General features: G+C 48.1%; 1 protein-coding gene across 1 annotated transcript in view; it reads left to right on the top strand.

Annotated features, from left to right (window-relative positions):
- The window catches only part of ANKRD33B (ankyrin repeat domain 33B), a 72,074-nt gene extending 57,229 nt beyond the window's left edge, over positions 1-14,845 (top strand). Inside the window, exons 3-4 of the mRNA XM_046671661.1 lie at positions 549-689; positions 7,976-14,845. Coding sequence (XP_046527617.1) covers positions 549-689; positions 7,976-8,805 — 971 coding nt within the window. The 3' untranslated portion in view covers positions 8,806-14,845. The remainder of the gene's footprint in view (positions 1-548; positions 690-7,975) is intronic.
- The last annotated feature ends 9,532 nt before the right edge of the window (positions 14,846-24,377 follow it).

Raw genomic sequence — 24,377 nt, 5'->3', positions numbered from 1 at the left:
ACAGACAGGCACTTCTGAGGGGTAGGAGAGGGTGGCAGCGTGAGTTGGCATATCCTGTTGCTGCGAGGATGACTTTCTCCTCCCTGAAGCTCTGGAGCTCTGGGAATGGGCTCTGAGACTCATTTTCAGTTTTGCATCTGTTTGCGTTGGCGTCTCCTGCTGGGAGCTGACAGCATCCAAGACCTTCCCCCGCGGCCAGCCAGTGTCTGTATGAGGCTAGCTCAGCGTTTCCCCACACCACCCCCTGGCATCCTTGCTCCCCATGCTCCTCGCTTAAGAGTTTGACAGGACAGCAGCTCCCACGTGGGTCGGCGGAAGGGAACAAGTGAACCAGAACCAGCAGTGCTGTGGCCAGGGTGGGGTCCAGGGTCTTCCTGTTTCCTGGACTCTGTGAGAATTATTTCTTGAGGTCTGAGAGGCAAACTCCCACACCCTCCAGATGGGCTGTTCCCCAAGGTCGACTATGTGACATTTCCTTCTCTGGGAAGACCTCACTGGAATGAGCGGTGCGGAGTGTGGTCGATACATGTGTGCACTTCTTTTTGCAGGGCACGCCACCATCACCAACTACTTGTTGAACTATTTCCCTGGTCTGGACCTTGAAAGGAGGAATGCGTGGGGCTTCACGGCCCTGATGAAAGCTGCCATGCAGGGCCGCACAGAGTGCATCCGAGCCCTGATGCTAGCAGGTACGTCTCCACCGTCCTGTGCCGGCCCCGGGGTCCCAGGAAATGCTGATATGTGTTGAAGAGATGAATCAGTCCCATAGAGACAAAGCCTAGTGGATGCAATGAAGAGTAGTTTCTTTGGGAGGTATGGCCATCATCCTCCCAGGTGAAACATACAAAAACAAAAGCAACACCTGCAGGGTGGAGTGGGAGGTCATGGCTATGGTCATCCTGCAGGACACCTGTCCTTGCCCCTGATGAGCCCTTCCCTCACCCCTTAGCCTCCTCCTGCTCATATTTATTCTTCTGCAGAAATGTGAGTCCTGGTCTTGGCTCTGGGTGGCAAGCCTGTCCTATTGAAGGTGGGCCCAGGGATGGTGGGGTCAGCCCAGGAGTCATCCTAGATCCCCGTTTGCTGGTGGTTGGAGTGACATGACGTGTGCAGCAGTGTCTTTTTCCTATGATGCCTCATGGAGTGGAAAGTTCTCGGGCCATAACTTTGGATCAGCAGGGCCCCCCTTTGCCCTTTATGTCCTCATCGTCTTGGAGGAGGCACTTCCTTCTCTGAGCCTGTCTATTCCCATCTGTGAAATGGGAGTAGTCACTGCTTTCCTACCTCCCTGAGGATGAACTATGACACCACTTTGTAAACTTTCAAGGGCTATACAAATTCAATGACCTACTAAGCTAAATTCTGTGTGACTAATCTCTAGTCCTTTTTTTTCTTTAATGCTGAGGAAGATTAGCTCTGAGCTAACATCTGTGTGCATCTTCCTCCTCTTTACTTGTGGGTCGCTGCCACAGCATGGCTGATGAATCGTGTAGGTCCGTGTCTGAGATCGGAACCTGTGAACCTGGGCCACTGAAGCAGAGTGCGCTGGGCTTAACCACTATGCCATGGGGCCAGCCTTGAAATCTCTAGTTCTTTTCCTCACTAAAATAGAATCTGTGATCATTGTTAGCACAACCTCATGGGGTCATGTTGAGAATTAAATGAGAAAATGTGTGTAAAGAACACACCCAGGGTCCAGCACAGAGGCAGCATCTAATGTCTCAATCAGTGTGAGATGCTGTTGTCAGCATTATCTAATTTTATCTCCGTTTATCGTATTCTTGTCCTTGGTCCTAGTTGAAGCTACGAGTTCATGGAGAGGTGGCGTTTCCCTGCCATCTTAGTCTCCCGAGGACAGCATCAGAGTTCTTCCAGGCCTCAGCCTAGGCTGCTGGTTCTGTTTAGATAACTTGCAGCTGCTTCTTTCTTTTTTTTTTTTAATAAACTTTTATTTTGGAATAATTTTGGATGTATGGAACAGTGACAGAGACAGAGCAGAGTGCCCACATGGCCCTCCCTTGTCTCTGCTGTGCTACCATCTTACTGAGAGGCCGACCTTGGTTTGTTACTCTTCACTAAACTCCAGACTTGATTCAGACTTCACCAGATCTTCCACTCATGTCCCCTTTCTCTTCCAGGTTCCCAACCAGCTCCTACATCTAGTGTCACGCGTCCTCAGGTTCCTCTGGTCTGTGACAGTTTCTCAGTCTTCACTGTTGTTCTGACTTGACGGTCTCAACCCTGGCCACTCTACATGCCCCCCAGTCTGAGCCTGGCTGTCGTTTTCCTTGTGATTAGAATGGGGTTGTAGGATTCACACCTTGCTTTGTGTGTGTGTGTGTGTGTTTTTTTTTTCCTCCTGCTTTAACCGGAATGTTTTAGGGGATGCTTTAAGAAAAATAAATTCAGTAAGTGAAGGCAGAGGCTTCGAAGATGAAAACCTTTGTGGAAATAAAAAGATCCTAATTAAAATTAGTCCCATTGATTGTGCTTTTGACTTAGTGACAGTTTCATTTTTTAAGATCGAGATGTCAGATTCAACAGAGTTTGGGCCCTGCCCATCCTATGTCCGTGAGAGATGGGTCCTCCTGATTCAACAGCGGTTATGACGCTTTTGTGTTTGGGAGAAGCTTCATCTGCTTTTACTACTTCTGGATCTAGTTATAATTGAGTGTAGATCTTTAGTAATTTTACTTTTTCAACCAAAAATTTATGGCATCGATCACACCAGTGCATTTTTCCCGATGAATTCATTTGAATTACAAACCCTTTCATTTTAGGTCAACTGCCTTCCAGTCACTGGAAAATGCACAGGTTTCGCTGTCCTTCTTTCTTCCTGGGCCTGGTGGAGGTCGCAGGTTCAATGCTCACATTGTCTTTCTTCCCCCTCAGTTATTTGGATAACAAATTTGGCATTGGGTTTTACATACTTTCCCCTACCTGTTCCCTACTCGTGAGCACTACCCCACCAAAGTCTAGAATAATCCTCATGAATGCAGACCTCTAGTGCGTCCCTCTCTGAACTGTACGTGGTCAGAGCAGAATAATGGCCAGCAGAAGCAGCTTCGAAGCAAGACCCCTTGTTTGAAATTCCAGCCCCTGCGCTTGCCCTCTCTGTGCCTGGGCCAGTCAGCTAACGCTCTGGGCCTCAGTTGCCTCTTCTACGAGTGAGGTGAACGACAGTAGCTACTGCAGGAACTCGTGATGGGGACTGGCTGAGTTCACGTGTGGAAAGCCCCCGGACGCACGCCTGGCAGGGAGGAAACCTCCAGTCAATGTTACCATTCTTGTTATTGGTGAATTTGTGTGTTCAATAATTATTTGTTAAATGAATGAAAAACTATGGGAAATTTTTACCTTTGAAAAATATCCTCCTGATGAGGTTCTTAAACTTTCTTATTGAGGGTAATAAGCGTGTAAATCGGGGTTTCTTCATCTTGGCGCTATTGGCTTTTGGGGCCAGATAATTCCTCGCGGTTGGGAGGTCCTGGGAACTGTAGGATGTTCATCAGTATCCCTGGCCTCTGCCCACGAGGTGACTGTAGCATCCACCAGTTTTAACAACCAAAAATGTCTCCAGACTTGGTCAAACGTCCCTTTGGGGGAAATCACCTCTGTTGAGAACCACTAATATAACTAATGTGACTGAGAAATGATGGAAAAAGTGAAAAGAGAATTTTTTCCCTCTTACATGCATTCCTCTTTCAAGCTTGTTCCACATTCCTTCTTAAAATAAAAACCTGACACCATTGTCAGGGAGCTTTGGAGCTACCCTCTAAGGCTTTGGTTGTTTAACTTCTTGAATATTTTCATTTTCTACCATTACTACTAAGATAGCCTACACTTTTTCCCAGGAAAGTGAGTTTCATTTTCTTTTACAATTGATGTGAAAAATATGTGATTGAAGGTTTTCCTTGGGTTCAGTGGACACAATAAGGAAACTTGAGATATTTTTAAAATTTGCACAAATAATTTTGTCTTCTTATTTCCATTTAAATATACCAATGTTAAGAAAAATTAAAGCCTTTAAAGACAGTGATGCCTGAGTATTTCTCTAGATTGACACTTCAACATAGGGTGCATTTATGGACAGCTGAGGAAGGTACCTTGGCAGCTAATCACAGAATGGTCATCCTGTGATAATTTTCAAAGCAAAAGGCAGAAGCATGACTACATATTAATAGGTTCAGGGGAAAATGTGGATCTCATTCCCATTTTTTCAATTGCAGTATTCTGCACCTGCATTGAATTTCCAAGTTGCACTCTCATTATTTTCAATAGGAGCCATTTCCTTTCAGAAGGGAGGAACCAATGAATTGGACTCCCCACGCGACCGTTTACATTGGCCAGTAGTTTGTAACATCCAGACACCTATCAGCTCTTATCTTACCTTGTCAGGCAGAACAAAATAACGTTAGAATTATCAGGACTTTGGATTTTAATAAAATAAAACCAGGTTCTGAAAAGCTGATTTATTGGCTCTTTGGTCTTGGGCTTCCCAGGACTAATGTCAGCTCTGCTGACGAGAATCGCAGTGGGGGCTGCGGAACCTTGTTAATTCAGTGGAATATTAATGCCCCGAAGTGACAGGTCTATTTGAAGAAGTGGCTCTGAGAAGCCGTATGGAGGATGTGATTTTCTCTGTAGAGAGAACTTGGGGGAGGTTGGCGGATTCCAGACTTGCTGAGAGAGCTGGCGTGTATACCTGAAGGGTGGTGGAATTGCTGTGGCATTTGGGAAGAAAAACAGGCAAATGCAAACCTTGCCGCTTCCTGTGAATCCAGGCAACAGAGCAGACCTCAGGGAAGGGGGAGGAGGCTTGTTCAGGGAAGAGCTGAGAGCAGAGCTGCTCCTGTCGTTGGTCATATGGTCGTTCTTGTCCTGGGAAAGCGCTGACTATGTGCTTTTAGAAGGCCAAATGATATGCGATCATTACAAGGCCTCTTTCTGTTTATAGGGAAGACAGGAATTCCCCGTGACCTGAGAATTTTCCACGCTGGAATAGTTTCAAGTTGTTAGGCAGAGAAAGGGCTGAAGATCAGGCATTCCACATCACCAAGGGCAGTGCTTAGCTTGGGTACCCACAAAATCAAACCCTGAGACAAGGACTTGGGGACAAGTAGTTTTTCTGGAAGGCAACCCTGGGAAGCTGTGCAAGGGATAGAGAAGTGACATTGGGAAGACAGGAAAGCTAGTAAATGTGCAATAATAAGCTGGTTACCCTTGTGGGTACCTAGGAGTCAGCCCTGCTAAGACCCTCTGAAAGACTGAGGACAAGACATCTCAGAAATGCCTTGAGGGGTGGGGTGGGGGCTGGAGATGGGTACTCTGACTCCTCCTTCCCTGCATCAGGGGCTCTTTCTTGTGATCCTGCATCCTGATTTATCATATTGGTTATATCCAGAGTGCACAAGATACAGGCCAGAGGTGGCACAGGAGGAGGCCTGCAAGTCTGTTTCACACAGGGGCAGCATCACGAGCCTCATCGGTCCCTTTTCTCGGGATGCAACAGCCTTCTCTTTAGGGCTCACTGACCACCTGTCAGGGATGCTGGGAAAATGGAGAATAGGATGGCAAGTCATATAGGTTAGACCAATAATTGTCTATGGGGTGGGGAAGGTGTGGCCCCCCAGGGGACATTTTTGGTTGTCACAACTAGTGGAGTGCTACTGGCATCTAGTGGGCAGAGACCCGGGATTCTGCTAAAAGTCCTACAATGCACAGGACAGCCCCCACGACAAATAGTGATCTGGCCCCAAATGTCAATAGGTCCGAGGTTGGAAACCCTGGGTTAGACCAATCATGATGCAATCCCTAGAGCTGGGTGTGTTGCTGCCTTGACTAAAATAGAGGATTTTGTATAGACAACTCATGGCACTCAACATGGAGGCAAACGGACCCACTGGTACGAGCCTAACTCACGTCTGTTTGGCTGGAGCCCTGGACGAAACAACTTTGGGTAGGAGGTGAGGATGCCAGTATTGTTATTTTCCAAGATCATTTTGAAAAGGTACAAGAGCAACAGCAAGATGCGTGCTAGACCATGGACAGCTGTTCCTTTACTTTTCCATTAGCATTTGAAAAATGTCTCTTTCAAGCAGCGTTCATTAAGATTTTAATTTTGCAGTTTGTTCCTTTTTAAGTGACATGCAATTAATTAAGGTTTAATGTGTCATCTATTTTTTGCCATGACGTTTTTACTGCCCCCTTTTCATTTTAGTCAGTTTATAAATTGTCCTCCAGCTAATGAGTTCCATCCTGATCTCCAGTTCCAAATAATTACCACTCTTCTAACGTGGCTGTTCTTTAATGTGTCACAGAATTAAGAGCATTACCAGGTGAACTCAGGTGAGCTGGGTCTGCCTGGGCCCTGGGGCCACTGGGGGAGCTGGGCCAGGAAAATCACTGAGCCCCCCGCTGTTCTCATTTGAGCACATATTGAGCAGCCACCACATGTCAGACACTTGGGTCTGCGTGGGATATAAATGCAGGCACCTCTGCTGGGCCTGGTCCCTGGGGAGCTGGCACACTAGATAATTGCCCTACTTCTCCACATTGCTTTGCCAGTGGAAATATGACTAATGGGACTGGAAATCCTGGATGATTTTTGACTGTCTATGAGGCTGAGCATGGCCCAAGATTAGCTAAACCGCAATTCCTTATTAATTCTATACTTCCAAGCTAGAATTTATGAACATTTCATCAAGTGGAGTTGAAGTTTAACTTTGCAATATTAGGAGGGGGCAGCGGGTTGTAGGGGGATTTATTAAGGAGGTGACTAGTGTAGGGGAGACTGTGAGGATGTAGGAGTCAGGGTTCTCTTGAGAAACAGGGTTAATTGAAAATATATATTAAGAGATTTATTTTAAGGTATTGGCTCACGTGATTTTGGGGGTTGGCAAGCCCGAAATCTGTAGGGCAGGCCAGCAGGCTGGAGACTTGCCACAGGGGCTGATGTGGCAGTCTTGAGGCTGCATTCCTTCTTCTCCAGGAAACCTCAGCTTTTGCTCTTAAGGCCTTCAACTGATTGGACGAGGCTCACCCACATTATCGTGGGTCATCTCCTTTACATGAGGTCAACTGATTGTGGATGCTAACTGCATCTACAAAATCCCTTCACAGCACACCTAGGTTAGTGTTGGATTAAATCCCTGGGTACTACAGACTGGCCACACTGACACAGAACACTGTCAGAGGAAGAGGCCCACCCTGCAGGGTGGTGGCAAGTGCATGGGGCTCAGGGTCAGGGGACCCAGGTCTGAGACCGTCTGTCTATTCCAAGCTTCAAGGCCTCAGGCAGGTCCCTCAGCCACTGTGACTACCATCCATTCTGTAACAAACCTTTGTTAAGTGCATGCCTCCTACCAGCCAGGATGGTATGTGTTGAGGGAACAAAAATGAGTAAGATGTGGCCTCTGTCCTGGAGAAGCCCACAGTCTAGTAAAGGTGACAGACCCATAAGCAACTGACCACCCAGAATGAGAAGTGAAGGACCTCACATTCCCTGCAAAAAGGGACCATAGCACCCTCACAAGAGGACCGCGAGGAAAAGGCAATGGATAAATGGGACACCAAATGCTGTGCAAGTGACTCTTACTGTTAGTACTTTTAGAACATTCTAGTAGCATCAGTCAAGTGTTTGCAAAGCACCTTTGTGGCCTAGTTGTCTCTCCATTGCTGGAAAGCCATGAAATCTTATTTCTTTAAAAGCTTCCATGATTTAGGTGCTGAGTTCAGGCAGTTTTATTTAGGAAAGATAAGCCATTAAATGGAGCCTTCAAAGGTGGGATGTGTTGTAATGGTAACGCAGTAGGAGCTGGTCAGATGTGGGTTTGTCCAGGTGGCACAGCTCTAGGGGACTCTGTCACTCGGTTTTGGAAGCTTTTCCTTTGATCAGTTTCGTTGTCCTTCGTTTTCTGCCGTTGGCAGGGAGAAGTTCTAGTTGCACCCTCCCATTCCTGTTTGTGTTTTGCAGGAGCAGATGTCCATGCCAGGGACTCCCGCCGCGGGATGTCACCCCAGGAGTGGGCTGCTTACACGGGACGTTTTGAGGCGGTTCGCCTCATCCAGAGGCTGCTGGACCGACCCTGCCCGGAGCAGTTTGGGGAAAAGTATAAGCCAGAGCTGCCGCTGGCCTCCGAGGCAGCTCTGAAGTCCGCGGGCTCCAAAAACTGCCTGCAGAGGCTCACCGAATTTGTGCGGTCCACGCTGACCTCCCGCTCGCGCCAGAGCCTGGAGGATGGAGGGGTCATGGACCACATGGTCAGGATGACCACGAGCCTCTACAGCCCCGCCGTGGCCATCGCCTGCCAGACCGTCTGCCCCGAGAACCCGCCTTGTGTGGGGAAAAGGCGGCTGGCAGTGCAGGAAATCCTTCAGGCTCAGGGGGACCCGGACACGCGTGCCCAGAAGGACGAGGTGGAGGGCACCGAGCAGCAATTCCGGACCTCCCCGGCACTGGGGGTCTCCAGAGAGGGGACCCCGAAAGCCAGCCTCCCGTCTCTCCAGCTGCGAAGTGCCCCGCGGAAGGCCAGCCTCTTGCCCCTGCAGCTGTTGAGGCGGAGCAGCGTGCGGCCGGGCGTGGTCATCCCCAGGGTGCGCATCAGCAAGGCGCCCGCGCCCACCTTCCAGCCGGAGCGGCCTGCCGCGAAGGGCAGCACCAAGGACAGCGCCCACCTGCAGCTGCCCAAGTGGCGGTACAAGGAGATCAAGGAGGAAAAGAGGAAGGCGGAAGAGGCGGAGAAGCAGCGGCTGGCAGAGGCGCAGAAGCAAAGGCGGGCCCCGCGCTGGAGGAAAAGGACGTGAGGGGGTCCGCCGCCCAGAAGGCGTGTCCGCAGCGGGGGAGCCGGATGCCGAGCCTGGGAGGGACGCGCTGCGCCCCGGGTCCCGGAGAGATGGCGGGAAAGCTGCGCGTGCTCCGCGCCAAGAAGCATGCGCCTTCCTCCAGCCCTCGCCCCCTTCCGCGCCGCACATCCCCGCGCCGATAGGCCTCTGCGGGGGCCCAGAAAGCGGTGCATGTTTGTTCAGGCTGCACCCAAGAGTGAATTGGGCATAGCACAAATCAATTTGCCTAAAACCAGTTCTCCTAGCAATCAATGCACCTAGTAGGCAATTTGCCGAAAACGCTACCTTTAGAACCTCAACCTCAAATTCTTAAGACCAATTTATCGAAGGGCATTTTGTGTATAATTTTGTATTTTTAATCATGATCAAATTTGCAGCATTTTATGGGGGATGGGGCTCTTTGTATTTAAGACGGTTTTAATACATTTGTCTGAAGACCCTTTGTTTAAAATACTGTTTCTAGCAATAATTATTTGTGATATCTCTGATTTCATACAGAATTTGTGGACTTCTCCCCCTTTTTGCTGTTTATTTTGGATTTTGCCTTTCCTTCTCAACGTGGGTGCACGTGAGCACTGTATGATCTTAATAATTTGATGAAGTGATGCCGAACGTTACTATTCGATGGAGGCATTTACTTTTACAGGAAAATGATCAAGACAGAGAGATCATATTTTCTTGCATCTTATTTCTTAATCTCTCTTATCCAATAATAATAACGAAGAAAAACCTCTTGTCGAAGTATGACATGGTGCCTAAAGAAGCATGTACTTATTGCTAGAACTAAACCCGTTTTAAGCAAGGGATTTTAGATAAACTGGATACAGTGTCTTTAACATGTTCAAAAATAGATATGAGAAAAAATTATTTAATAAAATAGGGGCAAATCTAATCAATTATTACTAGAAATACAAAATTAAGTCATATGTGCTCTTAGATAAATTGAATTCATAAATACTTAAAATGGAAAAAAGATGCAAAAAGAATAAGAAGCCCAGAACTATGCAAACTACGAAATGGGGCGGGGGGTAATTTTTAGAGGAACAGGGATTAGAATTGAATATTAAACTTGTTTTAGGCAAATTCTCCTGAAGGGGGCTGGGCAGCTTCCTCCTCCAGGCTCAATTCCAAAGATTTCCTGCTCTGGAATTACTTTTATTTTTTCCCTGGATGACTGCCGCTGATGTTCAGTTCATCCTCATGTGGACTTTGTGGAATTTCCAACATGTGGGTCTTTGGCAAAGAACGCATGGAATTTGCCCTGGGCCCCAAGCTCTCCGCGGGAGTTTTCTGTCGGTACTCTTTTGTCTCCAGAGCACTGAGAAATTCGAACGAATCTCTGGCCATCTGGGTTGCAGAGTATCTGTCACATATGCACTACTGACAGCACTTTATTTAAATATTATCCTACTTGGAAGCCATAGATTTAGAATATTAGAGACTGATTTGGAAGCTCTTTATTATAACCCTGGATTCTCAGGTCGTATCGTGCTCCCTGGCTGTGTCGTGATGGGTGGCCCACTGTCTCATGATGTGGGTGGGGGTGGCGCTCACTTCTCCCTCTTTCCCCCCACTGGCACCATCAGGCATTGAGCAATCAGGACTCACACTCACTCTCCAGAAACCTCAATACATAAGCCGTCAGCTGCACCTGGACTGATGGGAGATAGCTGTGATGATAATGCAGCTTTGAAAGCCAGACTTCAGTGAGTTCCTCCCCCATCCCAGGAAGGCACCAGAGTGGCACAGAGGTGTGGGCCCACCTGGAGCATCACTGATGCTAGCGGGCTGTGAGCCATCCTGTGCGGAAGAGTTGGTGTTGGCCACGCCCCCTTGCATGAGCTGAAGGCTGCTGCCCGAGGTGGAGAGAGACACCCCTCATCTCCCTGACCGTCCAATCGGGCATCCTTTGAGATCATTTTCTGTGTTTATGTATTTTATTGCTTTGGATGGCTGGCTGTGTTTTCTCACTGAGGGGTCACCCCCTGCTCCTCTCCTCCAGTGTCATTTGGGGGCAGGGGCACTGATGGGCAGTGACCCCCTTCTGCTCTCCATGTGGCCCTCAACTTTGCCACCACATGCATTCCCTGCCATCCCCTTCACCTCCTCTCTTCTTCCTCGCTTGCCTTTTCTTCCTTTGTCTGTTTTCTTCTTAGATTTGGCTAAATGCCTTGATCCTCTCTGCCACGACTATGCTGAGGTCTAAAAAGAGCAGGAAAGCAAGGACATCATGAGAGGCGATGTGGCATCTCTGCTGGATTGTCATGTCATGACCTCCAAGCGCCAAAGTGTGAACGAACGGCAGGTTTCGCCAGCTTCTGTGCAGGTGGCTTAGAATTTTGGCACAGCCCCCTCCCCCCCCCACCTTCTTTTTGGAGGGAGGGAGACCTAGTTTGCTCTCCTGACAGATGACAGCACTGCCCTGATCTTCAGAACCGGAGGATCTGGTGTCTGCTAGTACCCCTGATGTTTATTAACTGTAAATAGTGAATTTCAAGTTGACAGGTACCTTCTCAGGGATTTATATATAAATATAGTTAGAGGAAAAGTTGAAGTATATTTTAATACTTTTTAGTGTTTGAGTGAATTACGATTAAACTAGACAGAAGAAATGTTTCTAAGACAATGTCAGTGCTGCTGTTTTCCAGGGAGATGCCCGGGAATCCCCGCTCAGCTGAGCTTTCCTGGTTATTGGAAACCTGGGACTCTGGCAGCTGAAATGGCTTTGGGGTGGGTGTGAAGTCACTTCACAGCCTCTCAGTTGCCTCTTGTGGATGTGAACTCTTGTATTTAAAGAAAATTCAATTTCTATGTAAGTAGTGGCGGCTGTGATGACACAGATGGGCCATCTGTGGCCTTTACCTCTAGAACCGGCTACTCCTGGTCTGATACTGGGGTGTGTGGTGTGAGACTGATGCAGTTTTTTCTGCTAGCTCATGTGAGTGTTCCATGGCCAGCCCAGTGCTAAGCTCACTGCCACAAGGGGGAGGGAGAAGCTGGGAGCAGTCCGTCTGGAATGACCTTGGCGTTCAGAGGCCATACACTTCTCATGTCTTTGGTACAGTAGAGAAAGGCAGCACATGACATTATGGACCTTTACTTTTTCTGAAGCTCCTCCCAACAGGCTGCTGCCAGGAGTAGATACCTCAGGAATATGAAGATGGGAAATTGCAATACCTTCGTCACCGCAACTTTGGGCACTCCTGAGACTTGAGGCTCATTCTTCGGAGAAGGATAGAGAGATTTCACCATGTCAGTTGGAAAATGGCACTTGTGGGTGCAGAGGAGCCATTCCAGGCTGCCTCACCCACTTTCTTCTGTTGTCAGTGGGTGACCAGGTCTCTGGAAGTCCAGCCTCTGAGTGGAGACGAGGCTGTTTTCTGTAAAACTGAATTCTCTGAGGTGGGCCAGACCCTGGTCCTGAGATAGATGCAAAGCCTGCTGTCCCCAAGGAAGAAACATGGGTACCAAGTCATTATGAAGAAAAGCATCCCTGAGAGGTAAATAATGAGCCACGACTGAGAAGTGGGTGTGATTTGTCTCTTGCAGCCTCTGGAAGGAGCACTGTATTTTTCTCCCTAGTCCACACTACACTAAGAGAGGAGCCCATCTTTTCATAATTTACCTGTTTGCTCTGCCAAGTGAGTTATAGCCCTGATGCAAGTCAGGTGTTAGTCTTTCCCCTGGCTTCACCTGGAGATTCATGCTTGCTCATTTTCCATTCTAATGCAGTGCGGTTATTCCCTGTAGAGTTATGATTTCTCATGAACTAGCGTAAGCTCCTAGTCACAATCAGTCTTTTGTATGGTAAAGTACTAGCACTTTTTCTTTTTTACAGTATTTGGGGAAATTCTAACATGCTACCCACATATTCGCTTGTGACCCTTTTTGTCCCATTGTGGGTAACTTTGGATTCTGCACCAAAGGCTGTGTTCAGGGTCCTGTTCCTGTGTGCCTGGTCCTTGGTGCCCATGGCTGCAGGCTCAGGCTCGCCCCCCTCAGCCGGGCAACTGCCTGGAGGACCAGGGTCTTCTAGGGAAGAAAAGGCAGAAGATCGATCACAACCGATCCTTGTGAAACAACAAAGTCACATTCAAGACAACTGAAACTGGGTAACCAATCGTTGCAGCGGAGTGCAAAGAACTTACAACCAAAACGGTTCTTCCTAAAACGCTGACTGCTGACTTGGTAATTTCACACCTCTCGATGCGTTTGGAACTTGTTTCATACGTCTGTATAACTCTTGAGTCAGCTACTCATTTCTGTGCCCTTGAATTCACATGTTTCTTCATTAACATTTAAAATAAGTAGCTAAAAAACAAAATAAATTTCTCTGGAGGTTGTTTTTTTGAAAGAAAAAAAAACCCCACCACTACTTGGATGGATTTAACTAATTTTTGAGGGACTCAGTTGAATGCCAGCTCTGCGTACATAATTTCTGCACTCTGACCCAGCCTGGAAAAAGACTGATGTGAAAGCTGTGGTCCTGCAGTGCTCTGACAGCCCTCAGCAGCAAGCTGGGCCAACGTGGACAGTGTGTGATAAGGTGTGAGTCAGCACACACACATGTGCATGCACACACACACAAATGAACTGAAAGGAGACCAGGCTTTGTGCTCACAATGGTGACTGCAGCTGTGGCTTTGCTGTGGCTCCCAGGGAATGTCAGGTGTGACCTGCTTTGATGGTGTGTTTTCTGGAGGACTGGACAGCCCAAGACCCACTGGGAGTACTCTGTCCAGTGTGACATGTCACTCAGCTAGCGTGTCATAACCCAGGTCACCTTACTGAATGGTAGTGTTGGCCCAGGCGCTCCTATAGGAGCTCCTCAGCGAGCTCCTACAGCTGGATCTGTGTCATCTCTCTGCCTTTGATGTGCATCCTTGGCATGGAGTGGCCCAAACCTGGAGAGGACTCTCTGCTTGGGGACTCCACCTTGGCCACAGGGTCGGGGCTGAATCTCCTGAAGTTTGGCACCGAGTTAACCATAGAATCAAGATCTTACCCTGAGGAAGTGCTGGGATTTTCCCGAACCTGCCTAAGTAGAACATACTCTAATTAAGCTAAGCAAACACAGTTTGGTTTTGGGGAGAAATCGTTTCATCAAAATGTGACACCTTTATATTGTTTTTAAATAAAAATATAGGAGAGAGAAAAATGAAGCTGGCCTTCCCAGGTAGAGCAGTGGCCTGTGTTGACCTGACGCTTTATGAAGTTTTGGGATGTCATATTGAAGCACTTTAACACTAGTTTTTGAGCAGAAGCTCTAGAAGCTGGTTTGGAACTGCACAGTCATGTAGAACTTGATAAAAACCATGAAAGATGCTGTAAACTTGGAAATGTTACCAGCAACCCTTTGAGCCTTTGGGACATCCTAAGGAATTTGAATCATATATCCCATTCAAATGAACGGAAAAAGCTAATCTCATTGAAATTCTCTTCATTCAAATCATTCTGCCTGGCATTTATTGAGCGTCCAAGGATGTGTGTTAACAGTGGGGACTTTATGGTGATCTAAGAGTTGCACAGATTTCTGCACAGGGAGCCAGGTTTCAAATTATGTCATCTTGGTATAAGCTCTGTTTTCTGAATGTAAAGCTATTTTCATTGTCATTTCTAAAAATCCGGTAGGTTTCTAGATATTGTAAAAATGTTGAATACAGATATAATTGTGTAAATTTCATACTGTTTTATTTTGAGGTGAGAGTTTTGTTACAGTTTATAAAAGACATTTTCCTATTTAGACCTCAGGGCTATTTTGGGACCTCCAAATAAAGGTGACCCCCAGCAGCATCAATTCTTGATATGCAAAAGGTTAATCTTTAAGTTAAATATGATAAATTATTCAGCAGAAACAATGTGTCTTTCCCTTTTAAGTTCTGACAAATTCTGTAATGTTTAAAAAGTATAGAAAAAAAGGTGTGGTAATGTAAAAATGTGGGGAAATTGTGGCTAAATAATTAAAAATCACTCATGAAATAAACATTCTTATGGTACAATAGTGTGATGTTTGAATAAATCTGTGTGTATAAATTGGAAAATGATACAATGAAATACACCAGTATTTTTAATGTTACTTATTTTGATTGAAAGAAATGTGCCCTTTCACTTTATTTTTCAAGGGAAGATTTTTAAATTTTATGAATATTCATGAGCACTTCTGCATACATTAAAATAATCTCTGCAGTTCGCCTCATCTCAGAAGGACCCACTGGTAGGAAGGGACCCTTCAGCTGTGCTACCATCTACTTAGATACAAAAATATAGTTTTGTTTTTATGTGTGTTCTTTTGCCTAAATGGTACAATGTAAATGTTTTTAGTTTCCTTACTTAAAACATATCCTTAGAAAGCTTTTTAAAGAGTTTAAAAATTAATTTTATTTTCTTTTAACAGCTAAAAAACTAACACACCAACATAGGAGAAATCGTATGCTATATAATGGTCTCAGATGACAAGTGACTTACCCTCCCCTCGGGCAGTCCCTCAGACCAGTTACTTGTACATCCTTCTAGAAATATATTTTTAATGTTTCCTTCCCCTTGTGTGTTATACAAATGAGGTCTTGTCCAATTTCTTTCCCTTGCGGTTTTGAGGAGAGCGTATTTCAATCCCTTCGCTCTTGTTGATTGCTGTGTAGTATTCCTCAGCTGAGGTGCACCATGGTTCAGTTAACCATTTCCTCCTAGTGGACTAATGCAGTGTCTTCAGCTCTTACCACTGACAAGTAACACAGCCTTAAACCTACCGATCTGAAATGAAAGTTTCTCTAAAACAGGAATGTAGAAGTGGGATTTGCCAGGTTGAAGGGAAGACACATTTTAATTTCAATAGTCACTGCCATGTGCACTTTCCAAAAGCTCCTGAGTACTCACCCATGGGCAGGAGACAAAAAAGGTAAGTGACACACTTGCTGTTCATCACACTTTCTAATTTTTGCCAATCTGATAGTTAAAAAATTGTATGTTGTTTTAATTTTCTTTTCTTCAGTTGCTGGTGAGGTTGAGCACTTTTCATGTGTCTTTTGACCTCTTTTGTTTTTTGTTTCATAAATTTCTTATTTATATCGGTTTCTCATTTGTTTTTTTATTTTACTTTTTGGCGCCATTTTTGCTGATTTGTAGGACTTTGCTATAAATTTCAGATCATAGTTCTCTGACACATATTGTGTCTATTCTCTCATTTTATCACTTATCTTTAAGGTATCTTGTATAAAAGTTTTAAGTTATGATTTAGTTAAACTTGTCAGACTTTGCTTTTTTTAATATTTCCTTTTTGAGAGTCTTTAAGAAGGCCTTTCCTACCCCAAACCAGCATTTTTTTTCTTCTATATTTTCTTCTAATGATTTATAGGTACTTTGTTTTTTCTTTTTAGCTCAAAAAAAAATTCCACGTAAAATTCATCATTTAGGTGCTTTTTGATGGGACTGAAATCAAACAGCTCCTATTTATTTGGCAAGCTCTACTAGGCAGTTAGGAAATCTGAAGTCTGATGCATTAAAAATCATAATTCTACTCATTAAATTCTACTCACCAAAAATCATAACTATTAAGGAAGGACCTAAATAGGCAGTCAATTTTTTTTTAATCTTTTTTTTGCTTGAGGAAGATTTGCCCTCAGCTGACATCTGTGCCAGTCCTCCTCTATTTTGTATGTGGGTGGCTGCCACAGCATGGCCACCGACGAGTGGTATAGGTTTGTGCCCAGGAACCGAAGCCCAGTTACCAAGCTGAGCATGCCAAAGTTAACCACCAGGCCACAGGGCTGGCCCCAGAAGTCAAATTTTAAGTAAAACTTTGTTCTAGGTCAAGATTGTTAGTGGAGATCATTTGTATTTGCTGTTTGTGAAAGAGCAAGTGACGTGTGTATGTGATGGGTGGAAATATTAGTAAACAGGAAGTTAACACATAAGAGAGTCCCCTTTATTTTCCTGACTGAAACTGCTTGGAGCAGCAGGAGCTCCAGGTGCCTGCCATCAGAGCTGGGGGGCACGTGGTGGGAGAGGCCTAAGGCGGCGCGTTCCCTGGGGGCTCCCCCGTCTGCCGGTCTCTGGAGCAGCGTCTGTCCTCACAGGCAATTGTGTGGTCAAGAATGTCGCCCTTGGGGGCCAGCCCAGTGGCCGAGTGGTTAAGTTTATGTGCTCCACCGCTGCGGCAGCCCAGGGTTTCGCCGGTTCGGATGCTGGGTGTGGACATGGCACTGCTCATCAGGCCACACTGAGTTGGCATCCCACATGCCACAGCTAGAAGGACCCATGACTAAAAATATACAACTATGTACTGGGGGATTTTGGGGAGAAAAAGGAAAAAAATAAAATCTTTAAAAAAAAACAAAAAAGAACGTTGCCCTTCCGATGACTGCATGCAGCCCTGGCCCCTCAGTAAGGCGCTCCACGTGGTTCCTGGCTCCCAGCAGTTCACTCCTGGTGTCTCCCTTGATGCTGGGCTGGTTTCCAGCCGGGCATGTGACAGGTGTCCTGGAAACCTCTGGTCTGCTGACAAAACAGACTTTGATGTGCAAATTGCTTAGGCAAATTGTCAGCTCGCCTGCAGCTCCCAATCCCAGGGGGTCTCTGCCCCTGCAGCCCAGATCACAGGCGGCAGGGGGTCACCACCACTGCCCACCCCGAATCACCCACCTCAAGACTGGGTATCCTGCCCATGCTCATTACTGCTCTCCCTTATGTTTTCCCGGCTAAAAAAATTAAAAATATGTAAATCAAACTCAAATCCACCTGATATTCAAAAGCGTTATTTAAAAAACGAAATCAAGAAGTCAGCTGCAAGGATGTGACTTCAACTCTTTATTAGCTCTTACTGAAAAAAGAAGCGTTATTAGTGCCAACAGCTTAGTTGAAAAGCTGGACCATGGGGCCCCTCTCCGGTTTGGGGACATGGATTGTGGTGGGAAAGTTGTCGCCCTAGAAGTGAAGAAGGTTGCAAACTGTCCTCACTCCCTGGGCTAAGGAGCCACCCTACAACCTGTGCTAAATATGGTCATCTGTGTCCGGCAGAGGGGACCTGCCCTGGAGGCAGCCCCGAACTTCCCACTGCCCCTTCATCCCTCCCCTGGTCCCTGAATTGCCCCCTGGGAGGGGACTAGCATATATCTGCTGGTGGTCCTGAGTGGTCACCGGAAGGTGCAGATGGCCTGTCCGTCCTGAGCGAACCCCTTGGAATGGGCCTCTCGAGAGCACGACTCGTTCTCCTTCGGTTGAAGTGCACCACGCCCTCTGTGGGGTGAGAGGTCACAGGGTGGGGGTGGGAAAGGCGACCCCCGCCTGCCCGCCCTCCCACTGCTGTGCAGGTGCTGGGCCTGAGCATCTCACCCTGTCCTGAGCCCTCACCTGTGTTTCTCTGACTACACACTCGTTCTAGTCCTGGACTCAGGCCAGGTGGCCCTTGCGATACTGCGGCAGCTCTTGTGTCCTTCCTGAGCCAGCAGATTGACCTCTGCAGGTACAGGAGCCAGCGGTTCTCACCTGGCCGGGGTTTCCTGGACCAGTCGCATCAGCACCACGTGGAAAGTCGTCAGAAATACATGTCCTCGGGCCTCCCTGTGTTAGTTTCCTGTGACTGCTGCAACAAATTACCCCAAACTTGAGCAGCTTCAAACAGCAGACACGTATTCCCCTCACCGTTCTGGAGGCCAGAAGGTCGAAATCCTGGTGTCTGCAGGGCCACGCTCCCTCTGAAGGCTCCGGGGAGGACCCTTCCCGCCCCTTCCAGCTTCTGCCAGCCTTCAGCATCACATGGCCGTCTTCCCTCTGTGTGTGTCTGTGTCCACATTTTCTTCTTTTTATAAGGCCGTCGGTCATTGGATTAGTGCCCACCTTAATCCAGCATGGCCTTCTTTTAATTACATCTGCAAAGACCCTATTTCCACATGAGGTCACATTCACAGGTACCTGAGATTAGGACTTCAACATATCTTTTTGGGGGACACAATTCAACCTGTAACACCACCCCCACACTACTGAATCAGAGATGCTGGGAGTGTGTGTCTCCCTAAACTCCCCCCCCCCCCCCCACCGCCAGGCTCCCTTCTGGCCACTCACTCTCCAGCTCCCTCCCACCTTGATGGCCACTCCATCCTTACCAGGCCCTCCTCCCCTGCCGCACCCCTGAAGGCTAGGAGCCAGTTCTGTGCGGGGCCTCTTCTCTGTACCCCTGCCTGGGCCATCTCAACAGCCCCATGGCTTTAAATGCCAGCTAGAGGCTGTTGATGACGAATTTAGTTCTTCAGCTGTGACTTTGCTCTCAACCAGGGCCTATAGCCCCCAGTTCAAATCCAGCCACTGCCTGTTTCTATAAATCCAGTTATAGTGGAGCACAGCTGTGCTCACTGGTTGACACATTATCTGTGGTGGTTTTTACTCCCCGAGGGCACAGTTGAGTAGTTATGATAGAGGCTGTAGGCTCACAAAGCCTAAAATATTTATTATCTGACCTTTACAGAAAAAGCTTGCTGACTCCTGCCTAGGCTCCCATCACCCAGGTGGTGGATATTTCCATCTGGTGTGGAGTAGGCATCACAGACCTAGCATGGGCCAGGACCACTTCTGATTTCCTCCTCGGCCTGTTTCTCCTTCAGCTTCCCCATCGCACTGCATGGCCCCCTCAACTCTCCAGGTGCTTGAGCCAACCTTGCCTTTATTACCCTGCCTTTCGCGTCTCTCACTCCCACTGGCCCATCTCCTGCAAATCTGATCACGTCATTGTTTTGATGGCCTCTTATCTACCTCACTGGGAGGGAGGGATCCTTGCTCTTGGGTTATGGGGAGGGCTGAAGATACAACACTCGACACTGGACAATTAGATGGACAGTGGTTTATTAGTCACGTATTCTCACAGCCCAGTATAGGAGGATGCTGCAGGCCATGCAGGGCCACATGGAGAACTGAGTGAACAAGTGGGGCCGTGGGAGGCAGGCTTTGTAGTATCAAGAGGGTGGGGTGACCCCTGGTTCCTGTAGGAGAACGTGGTGGGCTTGCTTGAATAATTGCACGGGCTGGCAGGGAACTGAAGCCACTACTCAGAGATGTGCAGGCACAGGGCCCGGTCCTGGGAGGAAGAGCGTCATTTGGCTAAGGGACCTTATTCATGGGAGCAGAGTTGGGAGGGAACGTGTCGTTTAGGTCATTCAAGGCCCTCCTGGTTTAACCAGATCTCAGGGTAGCACAGAACATCACGTTTTAATTTCAGGATTGACATGATATTTATTTGCAAAATATTCCTCCAATCTTTCACCTGCTCTCTGCTCCCAGCCTAGTGTGAGCCACCCGCCTACCTCGCCTGACAGCGAAGGTATTGTCTCGTTCCAGTTCTGTCCACCTGTAATCCATTCTTCCTCAGACAGGCAGAGTGGTTTTTAAAAAGTGTGACTCAGATCCTGATACTCTTCTCTCAAAACTTTCCAATAGTTTCCTTTTGCACCTAGAAAAAAAAATCTGGACTCCCTACCCCCGTCTTCAAGGCCCATGTGGTCTAGTCCCTGTCTCCCCTTCCATGTGTCCATGACATGCCAAGATGAGAGAGCTCACGCTCACCCAGGGCCTCGGGATCTGCTGCCCTTCTGCCTGCACCACTCGGCTCTTCCCAGGTCTTCTCCCTGCTCAGCTCTCAGCGTGCCACCTTCAGGTCCTTGCCTGGCCACCCAGTGGAAGTTCTGCTCCCAGGCTTTCTGCACCACATCACCCTGTCTTCCTTCCTTCGTGGATTTGCATTTTGTCCTGCCCGGCATCATCTCCCTCCTAGTGGAAACTTCACAGGTGCAGTGGCCGTGTCTGTGTTCACTGCCGTCTCCCAGCATCGAGAACAGGGCTTTGCCCATAGCTGTTGCTCCACTAGTATCTGTGGACTGAGAGCGAGGTGAGCTGGATGCTGGCTTTCTGACTGGGGCCTGAGGCCCTTCTGGCCAAGGACAGGCCAGAGCAGAGTCCAGCTGCATCCTCGAGGAGGCAGCATGGTGGCTCCAGCAGAGCATGGACCCTCTGCAGGGCCCTGGGCAAGTCCCCAGGCTTCAGTGTCCTCATTGTTAAAGTGGGGGTTTTCCTGGTTTGTAGGGTTTTCATCAAGATTTAATTAAATGACATAGAAATTGTGCCGAGATCTTTAACAAGGTTGACACAGAGTTGGCAGCCACTACAAAGCTGATTTCTTCCTTCCTCTGCCGTGCTCCAGATGAAATAACGGACCACTACACTACAAAAGGCTGGGATAGCCACAGGGACATCTGCTTTTGGAGTTTACGTCAGACTCCCAGGTAAGCCAGTGCAGCTCACTGCCCCTTCCCCGCCCCATCTCCACACCCACCCACTCGCCTCCCTGAGAGCTGCCGGGCCACATCCAGGGCCTGCCCGGCCTTTTCAACCTGAGACTGAAAGAATGATCACAGTTGGTACCTGCACTGAACACACTTGGTGTCCCCCACACGAAGCCCCTACACCCTACCGAGGAAGGAGCAAGGAGAGAGGCCTCACTTCATCCTCCATTCCAGGGCTGGGGCAGTCTGGAGGGCCGGCCTGAGCCTCCATCCACAGGTCCTCTGGGGGACTGTGGCAATCGTTCCCGTTTGGGTTGTGCTGCCTCCTGAGCTGCCCTCTGCCTGTCCCTGGAGGTCACTCCTAGGGGCTGAGCTCTGTTCCTGGAGATGAGCAAGAGCTGGAGCGGTCCAAAGCACGCCTGCCTGGGGCAGCCATCAACCTCCTCGCTTCAGCTGCTCCCACCGGCTAAGGGTGTGATGGTGGCTGTCCAGCTATAGAATGCCTCTCGGGACCTTGCCGATGAGGCCACGCTGATGAGGGCGCTGCTGTTTGACTAGGAGGACATTAAATGACAATGGAAACCAGTTAAATCAGCTTGGCGGAAACAACAACGAGGAAAACACCCTGCTTTATTAGCCTCAGCCTGGCTCTTGTCCCAGAAAAGCATACGGGGGAGAAGAGCTTGACTTGCTTAATTAAACCAAACAACAATCCGCATATTCTAAGCTGTGTGGGGAAAGGTCTTTGGAGACAGGCAGACGGGGTCTAGTCCTGGCTTTGCCACAGGTTTTCTTTGTGATCCTGGCAGTGCTAGTCGTTTCCTTGAAGAATGAATCTCTGAATGATTGCTGCATTCTCTGCCTGGAGCCAGTCCTGGACAGAGAGATGCTGGGGGCCACTCTGAGCATAGACTCCGTGCTCATGGCATTGAGTGACAGTCCTCAGGGTTTCTCCATCTCTTCTCTGCCTCCACGCGCTCCAGGTTGAGTGGGAATGTCTTTCAAGAACCCCAGTGATTTTCCAGGGGACAGAGATCAGCACAACATGGCCTGCAGTGGGGATGAGGAGAGACATGTTTTCAAGGCCTTCCGAGTTCTAATATCCTCCGTTAGGAAGTCTTCCCACGGGAGAATCAGGCCAGAGCCCTTCAGCTGCCAGCCCTGTGTGCGCCCCGGCTCTGGGGAGTTGTTTTGGACCATGCAAGGTCTTCCAGCAGGTAGAGAGGTGTCCACAGCTCCTTGCCCCTAGGGCCCCACTGCAATTATGTTCTCGTACACTCTATGATCTGGGCTTGGCTTAGCTGCTATGGTGTCCTCAGTGCTAGGAGCAGCATCTCAGACTGTCTGGGTCAAGATCTTTCCACCCACAGTGAGAAGGAAGCAAGGTAGCCTCCAGGAGAAGCCATCATTTTCTTCCCAGAATCTGGAGTGGAGCCTGGCTGAGAGGCCTGTCTTCAGGCTTTCTGAGAGGAGGGAACCACGCTGAGGTGGATGGTAGCCACTAACCTGCTCTCTGACCATCCAGCCACTTAGAACTGGGAGAAAAGCAGGCAAAGAGGAAAGGTAGGCCTCCCAAGAAGCAGAAGGAGCATTTACTCTCAGCCCTGTCACACTGAAAGTGTCATCCCCCAATGGTCCTGACCTCTGGCCCATGCCAGCATCCTCAGGGTTAGACCTCAGGAGGTGGAGCCTAGAAATTCGAGAATACAGCCAACGAGGCATTTAATTACTTTGAGTTTCTCTTTTCCCTAAGCAGATAAAAATTATTCTGATCTCCTAAAGAAGGTATGGACACAGGCTGCTTCAGGAAATCAGGGCGAGAAATGCAGACTGTGAACCCCTCAGACACAGCCCACGACCTGCAGTTCCCCTGCATCCCTGACCAGCTGAAGAGTGCACAGGCGCTCTAATGTGGGACTCTGGCTAGACTAAGCACAGAGAGTGATGTCTTCCTGACCCTCAGGGAGCATCTGTTCCCCTGAGAGAATGGCTTTGGCCAGAGGCAGCTTCATAAAGAAATGGGACGGAGGGTGCCCATGTGCCCATTTGATGCCTGGATCCTTATCCCTGTCTCCCAAGAGGATTATGGGTGCCCCTGGTACCCAGAGTTAGCTGAACTGCATGGTAGGAGGGCACAGTTCCCAAGACTGCCCTCACTTCTGATACCAATGGCGAGTTTGTGGGGTTCCTATATCTACCTTCAGGTTCAATCCTTCTCTAAAATGACTCACAGAACTCATTGAAAGCTACTGTACTCATGTATTCCAGGAAAGGACACAGATCAAAATCAGCCAAAGAAAGAGACGCATGGAGCAGAGGGTTCCAAACAAGACACTTCCATTGTCCTGAGGATGCATTACCCTCTAGCCATTGACGTGGGACAGTACTCATGGAGTGTTGCCAACCAGGAGTGCTCACTTGAGCTTCAGTGTCCAGAGTTTTTACTGGGGCTTCATTACATAGGCATTCTTGATTGACTGATTGAGTGATTGATCACCCACAGGGTTGAACTCAGCCTCCAAGGCGACTGATACTGTGTAACCCAAAGCCTCTATAGTTGGTCTTTCTGGTAGGCCAACTCCCACCCCAAGATATTGGGTTTGGCTGGCCCCACTCTAAGATCCAGTGCAGCCAGCCCTCACCATCCACAAAGACGCTCCTATCAGGTATGACATAGATTACTTATCAGAATGAGGGCAATGGCAGACCTTTTTTGGGCAAAGCCAAATTCTTTTCTACACACCTGGCTTCAGGGCTGAAATAGTAACAGATTCCACCATGCCCACTGATTTCCATGTAGGAATCATTGACACTAGGCTGATCATATCCCAAGGTCATGCCATGAGAACAGACACAGAGAAAATAGCAGGACTAGAAAGAGAATCAGGAGCCTGTCTTTCAAACACAGTGATGCAGCTCTTACTGAAGGTCTCGGAGGAGGTGGAAAGTGGGTCAGTTACATCAGGCATCACCGGGACAACTTCACCAACTCTCCCCAATTAGGCATCTGTGCTCCCCTTGGGGACCTCATCCTTGCCTGATAGTCTATGGACGGTCTCTCCTCTCTCCTTTCCCTCACACGGCCTTGAAGATTCCCTCAATTATCTAAAACTTGTATGCCGACTTAGCAAAATTGAACCTGGTAGTTGGCAGAACAGGCCATTTACTGTTGCTCTGGTGTGCTCCTTCTTGGAAAGTGGCCTCTAATTTTCTGACCACATGGTTCTATGGAGCAGCTGCTGAAACATATTGAGGAGTAATGTCTCCTCC

The sequence above is a fragment of the Equus quagga genome, chromosome 9 (assembly GCF_021613505.1).
Source record: "Equus quagga isolate Etosha38 chromosome 9, UCLA_HA_Equagga_1.0, whole genome shotgun sequence".
Lineage (NCBI taxonomy): Eukaryota > Metazoa > Chordata > Mammalia > Perissodactyla > Equidae > Equus > Equus quagga.
Note: the sequence above shows the minus strand (reverse complement) of the source record. Positions and strands in the feature narration are given on the sequence as shown.